At 34.4% G+C, this 13,627-nt stretch overlaps 1 protein-coding gene across 1 annotated transcript; it reads right to left on the bottom strand.

Moving 5' to 3' along the window:
• Positions 1-1,214: 1,214 nt before the first annotated feature.
• Positions 1,215-1,725, bottom strand: LOC149235536 (putative pectinesterase 53). Its single transcript, XM_089368585.1, has 2 exons — positions 1,604-1,725; positions 1,215-1,410 (listed from the first exon to the last, which is right to left on the bottom strand). Exons 1-2 carry the CDS (start codon positions 1,723-1,725, stop codon positions 1,215-1,217), a joined length of 318 nt encoding a protein of 105 aa, XP_089224711.1.
• Positions 1,726-13,627: the final 11,902 nt, after the last annotated feature.

Raw genomic sequence — 13,627 nt, 5'->3', positions numbered from 1 at the left:
TTGTTCTAATGATACTTGTGGTTGCATTCTTTTTCCCTCCTAATATAGGAAAAGGGAATATTAAGAGATAACGAAAAGGAAAATGGGAAACAATTCCTATTTTCGAAGTCTTTTCTCGTGTTTTATGACAGCTGTATTTATATAATTTTTTTTAACATAGTTAAATTCATAATATATAAAAGTTAAAAAGAAAAAAGGGATCCACTTTTGTGGGGTGCATTTTAGATATATTTTATTTTTCTGGTTTTGAATCTGTGACCTCTTAAGAAAAAACATACATTGTTAACTAATTGACTTACTCAGATTTTGAAATTTTGAAAATAAAAAATTTAAATTTAAATGATTTAATTTACAAAAATTGAAGTGATTTAATTTGAATTGGAAACATGTGAAAGAGAAAAAGAAAAGGGAGAGCGATGAATATAAATATTAAAAAAATATAAATATAAATATATATTTTTTATTTTGGTTGAATTATTAATTATATTTTTTATTTTTGTTAAAATAATAATTAAATATACTTTCATTTTGGAGTTATTTGTTTGAAATTAAACACATTTATCCCAAAATGCAATGGACTTCTCATATTTAGTTTAGCGTATCTTAGAATATTAAAGTCAATGTCGGAGTTAAAATTTAGTTTGGCATCCTAAAAAAATTGTAAGAATGAAATAAACCTTACAATTTCCCGGTAGATAAAACATCCGGAAAAACGGATAGAGGAAGTATCCCTCGTACAGCGCCGTTGAAGTGTAGTCAAAGATACCAAGAATCCTCTAAAACTCACGTAATCAAGTGTATACAATACATAAAGGCAGAGAGCATTAAAGGTTGACTCGTTTCGAGGAATATATTAAATGTAAATTGTGTCATTAGACTATTGAAAAATATTGTGTCGTTACACGAATGCCGATATGGAGACTTTTGAAAATACAAGATCCTTCGTGCACAAGTTGTGGATGGAACAACGGTTCAACAATGTCAGCACGACGTGCAATAACAAATGAAAGAATTAACGGTTTGGGAATGTCGAATACGCTTTCGTTGGGGGTAACCGATAAAGAATATCAATGACAGAACAATTGTTCAAAGCAATCGACGAATGGGCCCTTTCGCTTATCGCTTGAGATGATCCATGGATGCAGCTTAACGTACGGATACCGACTGGAATGATGAAGGCGATGTTAAAACCCAGAGATTAATGGTACGATATTTCAGCCATGTCGTGGAACCAAATTGGTTGCTCTCTGAAGGCGAGACGGTATATCTCTGATCCAATTCTCCGCATCAATGAAACTGGCACTCAAACACGGTGCAACCCACTGATTGTCTAGATCACGTGACCATGAAACTCTTCCTTTATCTATTGCTCCAGGTCTGGAGCATTTGTACAGCCCATAGAACACAGTCCTACACAGAGAATGAAGAACAATAATGTTATTACAATTGAATGCTAACAGTCCACATAGGGGCGTGCGCTAAATTTTCTTTAGTTGTGTTAAACTAGCTTACGATTGTCTGGTGGGATCTTTCTAATTATCCCAACCTTCTGCGAAGATGATGTCAGCAATGTAAGTGTAATCAAACACAACTCTCGAGTAACTTCCCCATGCACTGCCCGGGTACATTAACCCACTGCCCGTAATCTTGCAATTTAGAAAAGACGTAGCCCGTGCCGTCACTAGGAGAGGATCTACTCTGAGCTGTAATTGCACCATTTAGCATAGGGATTGTATGCAGATCTAGGTGAAATTTGCGAAGAAAAGATGACTCCACAAAACACGTAGCTCAGGCACTATGGAATCAAACACTTTATTACAAATCTTTCAGCCGTGTGTGTATATATATATATATATACAAAAGTCCAAGTTGAAACACGCGGAATAACCTCATAGCCGCCGGCCCGCCAGAATGGCGCACATCCTTAAGGAATCCAGAGCCGCCGGGCACATGGAATCTACGGACAGACGATCATAGTACAAACCAGAGGTTGCTTTCGTTGAAAGCGTTTGACAGATAGGGTACGCGCGATGAAACTGAGACACTTTTGAAACGTGCGTTCTCATCTCCCGAGGCTCAATCGACGAATAGCATGGCCGACAAAATTCTTTTCAGGCAATGAATACAACCTCACAGACTGCTGTCTATCTCCCAGTAAGTTCTCCGTTCGATATACATAAAAAAATTCCAATAAATTGTATGGAATATATAAACTTGAACGGTATGACCTTAAATTGTCATTGGGCAGTATTTCTTATTTAACTTTGTAAGAGTGATATTTGTTATCATGTAGGTCATTAGCTATCATTATAAAAAAATATTGGTTTTTTTTGTTTTCATATGTATATATATATGAATGAGGCAATTTTATTTATGTTATAGGCTCGGTGTAAAATTTAAATTATTTTTAATTAATTAATTTATTAAAAATATGTTTAATTAGCTCAAAGTTGTTTTGATCGAATTTATAAAGAATTTTGTTGTTTTTTTAATTCCTACTTATAACACACAATTGAATTTTCGTCTGAATAGATCATACATGTACTGCGATAAACACATGATTTTCGTGGATTTTCCATAAGTTTATTGAGAGTAGCCCCATCACTCCGAGGATCTATGGGCTTCCAAAGATTCACAAAGAAGGGGCTCCCCTTAGACCCATTGTCAATACCATAGGAGGTCCAACCTACCTCCTTGCTAAATACCTGGCCTCGAAGCTTAGACCCCTTGTGGGCCTCACATAGTCATTCATTAAAGACTCTTCATCTTTTGTCAATGAGCTTAAGGGCATAAAGTTCAACCTTGATGACATTCTTGTGAGTTTCGATGTGGTCTCCCTTTACACATGCATTCCTATAAAGGAGGCCATTGAAGTCATGATCGATCTCGATACCACTCATTTAGTCGAAATCTGTCTCACGTCTACTTTCTTCAGCTTCGAAGGTGAATTCTATGAACAGACATGCGGGGTTGCCATGGGCTCACCCCTGTCCCCAGTGGTTGCTAATATTTTTATGGAAGACTTTGAATCCAAGGCTTATGGAAGACTTTGAATCCAAGGCTTTGGCCTTTGCGCGACTCTTGCCCAAGCTTTGGAAAAGATTTGTGGACGACACTGGTGTCATCTAGTCTCATGGCCAGGAGGAGTTAGATCTCTTTTTCCAGCATCTCAACAATCAATCCCCCTCTATTAAGTTCACCATGGAGCAAGAATTTGATGGTTGTTTTCCTTTCCTGGATGTTCTCATTTCAAAAAAAATTGATAGTTATTTCTCCCACCAAGTGCTTAGGAAGAGCACTCGTACTAAGCAATATTTTCATGCCAGCTCCCATCATTTCCCTACTCAAAAGTTGGGTGTTCTCAACAAGCTAGCGACTCGTGCGTTGAGAATATCTGATGAGAATAACCTTGAGAAGGAGAAAGCCCATGTCCTTAATGTTTTTGTTAATAATGGTTACAGTAGGCACCAAGGTCTAGAAGCTTTCCTTAAAGCCAACGAAGGTCCCAAAGTTAAGAAAGACCCTAAGGATACGGTCTCAGGGGTTCATCTCCCGTTCATCCAGGGGACCACTGACAAAATTGCGGGAATCCTCAAGAGGCATAATGTGCCCTCTTCATTTAGACCCCTTAACACCATCTGTGGCTCTCTTAGATCTGTTAAAGACCCCATCGACCCCATGGACATGAAAGTGTCTATATCATTCTTTGTTCCTGTGGGACCCCCTATGTTGGTGAGACTTGGAACTCTATTAATCAAAGGATTCATGAAAACTTAGCTGACATAAAACATGGGAGGACTAGGTCTTCCGCCCTGGTAGAACATGAGGAAAAAACTAAGCATCACGTATGCATTGAGGAGGCCTGTGTTATTGCCAAGATTGCCCCTTTTCATCACCAAAAGTTTAGGGAGGCCATGGAAATTGAAAAAAGGCTGAGCAATCTCAATAGGGATGTTGATTGGAAGATTAACAGATGTTGAATCCCTGCCCTTTCTTCCTAACCGCCTCCTCCCTGCTCCCACCCCTTGTGTTGTTCCTTTATTGTGATCTTCTCTCGTCTTCTATCCTTGTGTTGTACTTTATCCCTTCTTTTCTATTTGTTTTTAATAATTATTTAACCTTTTTAACATTTCTTGTAATAAGATATTTATTTATAGAGGTAGTAAGAATCTTTTTAAGCCTTGGTAATTAGCATTGTTAACGTAACATTTTTACCGTAATAAAGGAATTTTAAAGAATGATGCCAATTATCACATTTATACTTTAATTTAAATTAATGAATATTCATTGGTGGATTTAACTAATTAGAAACTGCCATCTTCTTTCTCAGTAGTTCCTTAATAACCTCAAAATAATTTCTAAAAAATTTTAATTAAGAAATTGCAACTTTCCAATTTTGTTAGACCCTTCATTTTTTTAGCACTAATAGTAAATCTATTATTTTATTCTCATTAATTATATAAAGTTAATTTATGACTTAGTTAATTATTGGTATAGTGTAATAGTTAATATAATAAGTTTTCCTTATTGAAGAAAAATTAAAGAATGAAGAAAAATTTAATATTAATTTATATGGCTTTAGCATTAATAGTAAATCTATTAATTTATACTCATTAATTATATAAAGTTAAATTAAGACTTAGTTAATTTTGGGTATAATGTAATAACTAATGTAAAGAAAAATTTAAAGAATGAAGAAAAGTTTAATATCAATTTGTATTTATATGGCTTTAGCATTAATAATAAATCTATTATACTCATTGATTATATAAAGATTAAGACCTAGTGAGTTATTAATATAATGTAATAGTTAGTATAATAAGTTTCACCTTAATGAAGAAAAATTTAAAGAATGTTGTTTCCTTTATAAGTTTAATATGAACGAATAAGAACTAATAACTTTAAAATAATTTTACTCTAACTAAGTTGGTCAGCCTTTAATTAGCAATTCTAATTTATTTAATAAATATTAGTTTGTATTCTTATATATAGCTTTAATAATATGTCTATTATTAGTTTATTCTCATTAAATTTAAACAATTAAATTTAAACAAATATAGTAATAAATTTAATAAAACTAATTTTTGAACTAATTAAATCTCCCTATCCCTCAGTCCAGTACAATTTCATAGCGGTTGGATGATCTGTTCTCTCTCTGCTCTCCCTATTTAAACCACTACCATGGTGGTTCTTCAACTTGTTCTCACGAACAACCATACTTGTTGGTTCCACACGCTTTCACAAATGAATTATAATGTCATGTTTACGAAAAATTTCTTCTCAATACTAACATGGATCACAAAAACCTCAACTCTAAAATTAATTCACAACTAAACTAACCTAATGAATTATGATGTAATGTTCGCCTAAAATTTCTTCTCAATACTGATCTAGATCACAAAAGCCTTAACTCTAAAACTAATTCTAAACTAAATTAAACTATATATAAAATACATTTAATTAGCTAAAAGTTGTATTTTTATTTTTTATTTTTGAGTATCTACTTATAACACACTCTTGAATTTCTGTATGGATAGATATGTACTGGTCACAAACAAATGATTTTGAATGATGTATATTTTCTTAATTTATAAATAATTAATTCACAACTAAACTATATATATGCGGAGAGATATGACCAATTAATTAATGAGAATTTCATGATGCCGATTGTTATCCACATTGTCCAATTATACGAGGTTACTGAATCTTAAAAGAAACGCGGCGTTCATTGAGAAGTACGCTCCAATCTATCTCGCAAAGATCATGAGCCATGCTTAATCGGATAGACGGTTGGAGCCTACCACCTCTGTGCATCGCTCCAATTGCAGGACGTGCCCATTTGCTCCAAGTCAATCAGTTGAATGCAATTTCTTAATTAAATTCTTGACTTTTCTTTATTGGATGCGATTTTGATGGAATCGAATTGTTTTAATGAGATAATTTTTCTAAATAAAAAATGTATAAATTGATAATATTTTATAATTTTAATTAGATGGTTATTTAGGCTGATAGGCCTTTTTTTGAATCAGTGGGTTATTTACAGTTTCGTTTTATTTTTGAACACAATTGGTAAGAAACGTATGTGGTTGGGCTTTAAATATCTCATTTCTCTTGTTACATTTATAAATATAAATGATAGTATATAATTATGCTTCTTTTTTTCTTTTTTTCAACATGCGGAAGGAGTAAAAGTATATCTCTTTGTTCTTTTTCTGCTTGTGGTGGAATTGGGAATATCATGTTAGATTATTAACTGATCATATATATATATATATATTTGGTCAATTGTAGGTTGATACAAAATCTCTTGCTGGTCTACATCTAAAGAGTCACATACCAAAATTCAATTATTTGTAGGGAAAATTGAATGTGTAATGAGGGAGGAAACATTTTTTGTATGTGTTGAGTCACTCTCCATCTGTGGGAAGATTTTTAAAGATTTCGGGAGGACTATCTAGTGTAGTTTGTTTCATGTCTAGTCAAATTAGTAAAGAGGGGAACCAAATGGACTTATTAGAATTTTCACATTCATACTCGTTCATATTCAGCATGTCACCAATGTGTTTTTCCTAGTTGAAAAATTTAGAAATAAGAAAAAAAATTGAGATATCAAATTTAAACTTATTTTAACAATACATATATTTAACACAATAATATAAACATGAATAAATAGGAACCGAATAAAGAATATTTATTATTTGTATTCCATTGAACAATGAAAATAGGAAAAAACCATATAGAAATACACAATTTAGAACTTTAGAAATTTTATAATTTCGAAATACATATAACTAAATATAGAAAATATGTATTGCCCGAGTTTTTTGAGTCGCCAAATGGCAGGGGAGCACTGCAATCACAATGAATTAGTTAAAGTAATAATGAACGGAAGGTGTTGTACCTGATTTCTTCTCATGGGTTTTAATGGTTATAATGAACCAAGAAACATCCTCTATGCTTTAGCTCGGGGTCTTTGTAAAACTTGATACACCTTCAGATTTGTTCAATTCACAACCAACAAATCTTTGTTCCATGATGCCCTTAAACAAATTTACTGTCGTCTTAGGTAAAATTACATTACTTGTGTTTATGTGTGTTGTGTATTATCTGTGGATTCCAGTTTTTGCCTTTGTTCGACCTGCACTGCCAGCGACCCTTGTCACAGAGAAAATTTCAGTTGTCACAAAGCAAATTTCCATCGGCTTGAATATGTTTCCTCCTACACCTACTTTGAAGAGTTGGAAACCCTCCATATGTGGTGGTTTTGCGCGGCAGTTGTGTCCAATCTCAAATGGTAGCTTAGTGTCATTCAAACCCTCTCTTCATTTTACAAAAGCTCTGCATTTTCAACTGTTAATGTTATTGTATTTTATCACCTTGATTGTCATGTTGTGTAAACCTGTTGTGAGACTTTCATTTAGTATGTATGTGAAAAGAGCTGAGCCAAAATTCATGTAATTGAAATGATTCCTCAGATTCCCCATGACAAAAAATTCAAACCTGGCAATTATATGGTTAGCTTGTGTATTAAAAATGGGTTGTAGTCAATCTGTACAGAAGAATTTACATAGAAACTTTAGCAAAATTGAAATAGAGCTTTGAAAGGACTTAGCTATCCTCCACTGGCAAAAAGAGGAAGCCTAGAGAGAACAGTAATTTCTAGAATCCTTAGAAGCATACATCTTGACAAAGGTTCCCTGAATTAACTGAAATTTAGAAAACATTAAAAAGGAGTGGAGATATAACTTCAAGTCCATATTTCCTGGACTCTGAGCAGTTAGTTCCTTTGTTTGATTCAATCAAGATTTACAGAACAAAGTCCTCTTTAGCTTCCACTAGCCCAGTGACTGTGTCCTTGGAGACATGAAACTAGCCATGCAATGCTTTAACCATTGATTTTCTTGCCTTAGTTGGGAAATTTCTTCCCCATGCACCACCAAGGTCTGAAGGATAATCTCAATTCCCAATATTTTGCTTCAGACTATGTAATCTAGTTATTCCTTTGATGGTTTAAGTGATTTCTTTGCTGAGTAATTTGTTGCTTTAAAGTTAAGTATCCTAGGTCTCAAGTAATGGGGCCACTAGGAGAGGTCTTGCACCATATATTTGAAAGCTGGAATGGTGTAGTTGGAGGGACGAGAGAGCTATAGGAACCATAAAACTACCACCCCATGGAACAAGTGAAGGACCAAATGAGTTGAGTAATGTGGAAAAAGGAGACATCGATAATTTTTTGAGTATTTGGTGTTGATAAATGAGTTCGAGATTGGAGCAATGGGAGAGAGAAGTAGTAAATTTCAATGGCGTCTCCAAGATTTTTTGTCACAACCCATTGTTTGACACGAGTAGTTTCTAATAATCCAATGATAGTTGCCTTGACCACTATAGCAGAGAGACCTTTTTCTTGTTTTTTTCCCATGGCAAGTGAGGATTATTATCAGGATATATCTTTCAAATTTTATGGGTAGTAGAATTGGATGAAAAAGAGGTTGAAGCTACTTACTTGGGAGTGCTTACTGCATTTAGTAAAGTGATGATCGAAGATCTAAATAGGAAGAAGGTTGTTGATCTGATCGAAAAAACAAAAGTTTCACAAGAGAGTTTGGATAATTATTAAAAATATTTCTAAGGATCTCCTTGACAATCTTTATAAACAAATTTGCTAGACCACAAGATCAACAGTGCTACTAATAGCGGTGGCCTTTACATTCTATGAGATGTTTTTAATTCCTTTAAGACAAAGAAAGAGTTTCTCTTTCTAGAGTTTAAACTTGAAAATATTGATTTTGGATAATCAGAGGTGATGAAGGGCCTTCTTGATAAAAAAAATACCTGAACTTGATGCTTCTTTATTCCTCTGATTCCTCTGGGTAACCAAACGCTCTGGGTTAGGCAGAACTAGAAAAGAAAGAGGTCCTAGATTCACCCTTTTATGTATTTTGGAATCTTCCAGTTCGATGTAGGCAAGACAAGTTTGACTTAGAGACCAAATGTTTGAAACTACATAACATGTTAAGGAGGTTCACGTAGTGCACCAGTGATTTTTTTAATCAAAATGTGTAAGACAAAGGAATTTGTAAGAAAACATATGTTTCTGCCAAATTATTCACGAGGAAACTATAATACCCACACAATTTGTTCAAGGATAGTCCAAGATTTGTTCACTCAGTGTTGCAGGAAAAGAAACTAAAATTGAATACTTTCTCAGATATTTTGAATGAAACAACTTGAAGTATTTATATCACAAGATATAAAAAATACAATCTGTGGTTCCATACAATGTTGTAATTAAAATAGATTCAACATATAATATACATATTGCAGTAAATACATGCTTCAAATTGCAAAATATGCAAGAATGTGCCAGTTGGGTAAGAACATACACTAGTATAATAGGGACCTAACATGCCCCTCTCCATCATGAAAGTGTTGTCCTCAACGCTTGAGTAGTTCTAGATGCTTTTGTATAAAATTATCATCCTCCCATGTGGAATCTTCAGCAGGTAAGTTCTTCCACTTGATGAGATACTCTGAAATTGATCGATTTCATAGCTATTGAGTTCTTGTTTCTGTGACTGCTTTAGATTCCAATATGATTTTTCCTTCCTCGTCAAGTTCTGGCAATATTGTTTGAACTAGGAGCTTGTCACCTATAACCTTATTTAAGAATGAAATATGGAAAATTGGGTGCACTCGAAAAGATTCATGAAGCTCCAATTTGTATGCCATAGTGCCAACCTTTTGCAACACCTTGTATGGACCATAATTGATCTAAAATCTTTATTAGCGCAGTTTCACCAACATTAAGTAAGGTGGTATATGTGTGAATGAAAGAGGGAAATTAAGTTGTTAATATGCCTTAAACATCAAACTTTGAGAACTAAAACGAAGAATAAATAGTAGGAATAAAAGACACAAACACATCAAACATTGTTTACGAAGTTCATCCCTCTTGGACTACGTCTCTGGGTCTACTTCCAATGGGTGTTTGTTATATTAGGAATGCTCCAAAAATGTTCTTTACATGTAATTTCACCAACTGAACTATGCACATAGGTACCGTTCATTACTATAAAAAATAATCCCTCTGTCTCAACTTTCCAACGTCTATCTCTATTCTCAAAAAGGCCCAAGGATGGCTAAATTATGCCCAAAAGAACATTTGCAAGCACATACAAGTTCGTCTCCAGAGGTTCTCTATTCACTCTTAATGCACTGGTGCAATGGCTAACTCCTTTATAAAGCCTCGAGCAGGTTCTAAGGTCAAACCTCCCAGGCTATACTTGGCAATTTGTTTGAGTGCTGAAAAAGTTACATATCTATGCAATGACATAACTCAGTGCAACATATATATAATTTCAAAAACTATATGATATAGTTTTTTAATGGACCGCATAACCGCGCCATCTGATATACATTATAAAATTAGGATATACTTAAACAAAACATTAATAGACGACAAATGTAAACAATCTTGTGCATATGGTTATAACCAAAGGTTTCAACTTTAGATTTGGTACCATATCTCGAAATCCCTGCTCGGATTATTAGCATAAGGTTTTAACTTTAGATTGTGTAATATGTATGTTGGTTGTTGCACCAGATTTAGAGTACTGTTTCCGTGTTTGGTAAAAGAGTTGAGGGTTTGGTGGGGCCATCGGATATGGCGGTCTCCACCAACCCTTCCCCCCATACCATAACAAATCAACCTCAAATATAACTTTTGTGCCAATACAATATAATGATAAGCCATGGTTTTTTGGTAAATGTTTTGTGATATGAATGGGAGGTTGCAAGTTCGAGCACCGACTATGCCCATCTGCCTCCATGTTGCATTTGACCATTAGTTGAATTTGACCACCTGCCATGTGACATGATATAGAGCTACCAACTCACCTTAAAAGGCACAATTTTCTTGCATGTTTGCTAAAAATTTCAGTGAAGTTTTCGCCTTCATCCGGAGACCAAATGAGAAACTGAAAGTACTGCCAGATTTAGAATGACGGGATATACTACTTGCCATTATTTCTAGGAACAACTAAAACCTTTGAACTTGGAGCAACTAGAGGATCCTCCTGGATCATTCCTCTCCACTAGAAGCTTTTGGACCACCAAAAGTTTGGTTTTAAGTAGACATGAGGTGAGGGTACATCTCCCTCACCCTTCCGATCTCAATCCACCTCGCCTTGCTTAGATTTAGGGCTTTGAGTCCCACTCAAAGATATTCAACATCTCCAGTCCTAGAAGTGCAGACTTTCCTATCCAATATGGTATCTTCCTGCAACTTAGTCATGTATTCAAGTACAAAATCATCTACAGTTGGAAGTTGAGCATTATCCTCTAGATCCATGATCATAGGAGGCTCATACAACTTTAAATGTTCAACATTTACAACTGAATATATGTGCATATATGGAGGAAAATTCAATTGAATGCATTGTGCCCAATATTTTCAACAATTTCAAAACGACCATACCTGATCAGTTTCAACTTTTTACCTTCACTTTTCATCCTTTATTTGCTGATGTATAGTCATACTTGACCACCAACTTGAAAGTGATGATCGACCCGATGCTTATCATGGCACATTCTGTACTTAGATTGACTTTTCTCCAATTGATCTTGTACTACCTCGTGAATATTCCAGATTCTTTGAATGGACTCGATTTCTTTATCGACATCTCCATGTCCATCCTCCTGAGCTTCGTCACCAAACGAGAAGTCCATTGGTGATTTCGGCAGGTACGCAAAACATGTCTCAAAATGAGATTACCCTGTAGAAGAATGCAAGGCTCGGTTTTAAGCATATTGGATGTAGTGCAAAGATTCATCCCACAACTTAGGATGTTTTCTGCAATATCCCTTGAGAATATGTACCACCACTATTCACCACCTCTGTTTTGACTATCTATTTGTGGTGAAAAGTTGTGCTTTTTTTCAGCTTAGTTTCAATGAGTCCCCACAAAGTGGACCAAAACTATCCCATGAAACGAGAGTCCCAATCTGAAATGATGGAAGTAGGAAACCCAAAATGAACCCATACATTTGAAAAGAACATATGTGTAGTTTGTTTAGCAGTTAGTTGCATTTTACATGGAACAACAATACACATTTTGCTAAATATATCAACCACAACATACAAATAATCATGCCCTTTTCTAGACATAGGAAGTCCTCCTACAAAATCCATAGATATATTGTCCCACGGTCTAGAACGAACTAAAAGATGCTTATACAATCCAAACATTCTATTGCTTAGTTTACTTTTTGAACTCATGACACAACCTTTAATGTACTCAGCAACTGTTTCATTCATTCGCGGCCAATAGAAATACCTTTTTTAACTGTTCCATTGTCTTACCTACACCAAAATGCCCTGAAACAAGAGAAGAATGTGCTTCCATGATCACATGAGATCTTTCTCCCTGTGGTATGCACAACTTGCCAAGATGGTATAATAACCTGCCCTGAACATGATAATTCACTTCTTCCGCCTGAGCACCATGAGTTAGTGATTCATGAACATCTTTGAAATCAATATCTTCAACATATTGCTCAATGTAACTTTCATGTGCTAAAGAACTATTTTGAAGTATAACTAAACCATTCAAAGATGGCCTTGACAACATATCATCTACTTTATTGGTGGTACCCTTATTATAGCTGATTACTAAGTGGAACTGTTGCAAAAAACCCATCCATCCATAATGTCGAGATTGTTGCAACTTAGTTTGATATTGAAGGTATTGAAGTGGTTGATGATCTGTATGAATCACTATTTCTTTACACATTAAATAATGTTTCCATTTCTTAACACATTCTACTAATGAAAAAATTTCTTTGTCATATGTTGGCTAGTTAGAAAGTGCTGTAGAAAATGTTTCTAAATGAAGAAAATCAGGCTTTCCTTTTTTCAATAACACTGGACACATTTCATACCCACTAGCATCAATTTCTATTTCAAATGGTTGTTGAAGGTCTACAAAGCTAAGATTGGAGCTGTCACAATTTTTTCTTTAAAGTATAAAATGTTTTTTGTTGTTCTCCTCCCCACTGGAAAGAAACTTTAGAACTTGTTAAAGCATGAATTGGTGATTCAATAAAAGAGAAATGAGAAATAATCTTCCTCCAATATCGAACAACACCCAAAACACTTCTACCTTCCGTCACGTTTTGTGGTCTTGGACACTTAACAATCACATCAATTTTAGCTGGATCTATTTTAATATGACCACCTCCAACTATGTAACCAATATATACTAAGGAAGTTTTCCCAAATTCACATTTAGAAGGTTTTAGATATCCTCTTACTCTTCCCATGTCTTAGTACATTGATTTAGATAGTATAATTTTAAGTCTATAGGAATATGTACTTTTACCAATTTACTTTCCTACATATTAAGCCTTAGAAATATTTTCGTGACATACTTCTCTTGATTTATCCAAAGTTTCTTATTTTCCTAGTCTCTTTATATTTCCATTTCCAAAATGAAATAAATAATATCCTTCATGTAAAATTTAGAAGACATGTAAATTTTCATACCCTGGATGATTTCCTTACCACTTCCAATCAACAACACATCATCCACATACAAGACCAAATAATTAATACAATTACCAACTA

The sequence above is a fragment of the Pinus tabuliformis genome, chromosome 8 (assembly GCF_031772625.1).
Source record: "Pinus tabuliformis cultivar Carrire ecotype Pingquan chromosome 8, CPIR1, whole genome shotgun sequence".
Classification (NCBI taxonomy): Eukaryota; Viridiplantae; Streptophyta; class Pinopsida; order Pinales; family Pinaceae; genus Pinus; species Pinus tabuliformis.
Note: the sequence above shows the minus strand (reverse complement) of the source record. Positions and strands in the feature narration are given on the sequence as shown.

What these genes read in the sequence shown, in the direction of transcription:
- LOC149235536 (XM_089368585.1), bottom strand. Translation starts at nt 1,725, where the DNA reads ATGCTAAATGGTGCAATTACAGCTCAGAGTAGATCCTCTCCTAGTGAC. An exon ending in CCCGGGCAGTGCATGGGGAA is followed by an intron (nt 1,411 to 1,603) that starts GTTACTCGAGAG and finishes TTCTCTGTGTAG; the next exon opens with GACTGTGTTCTATGGGCTGT.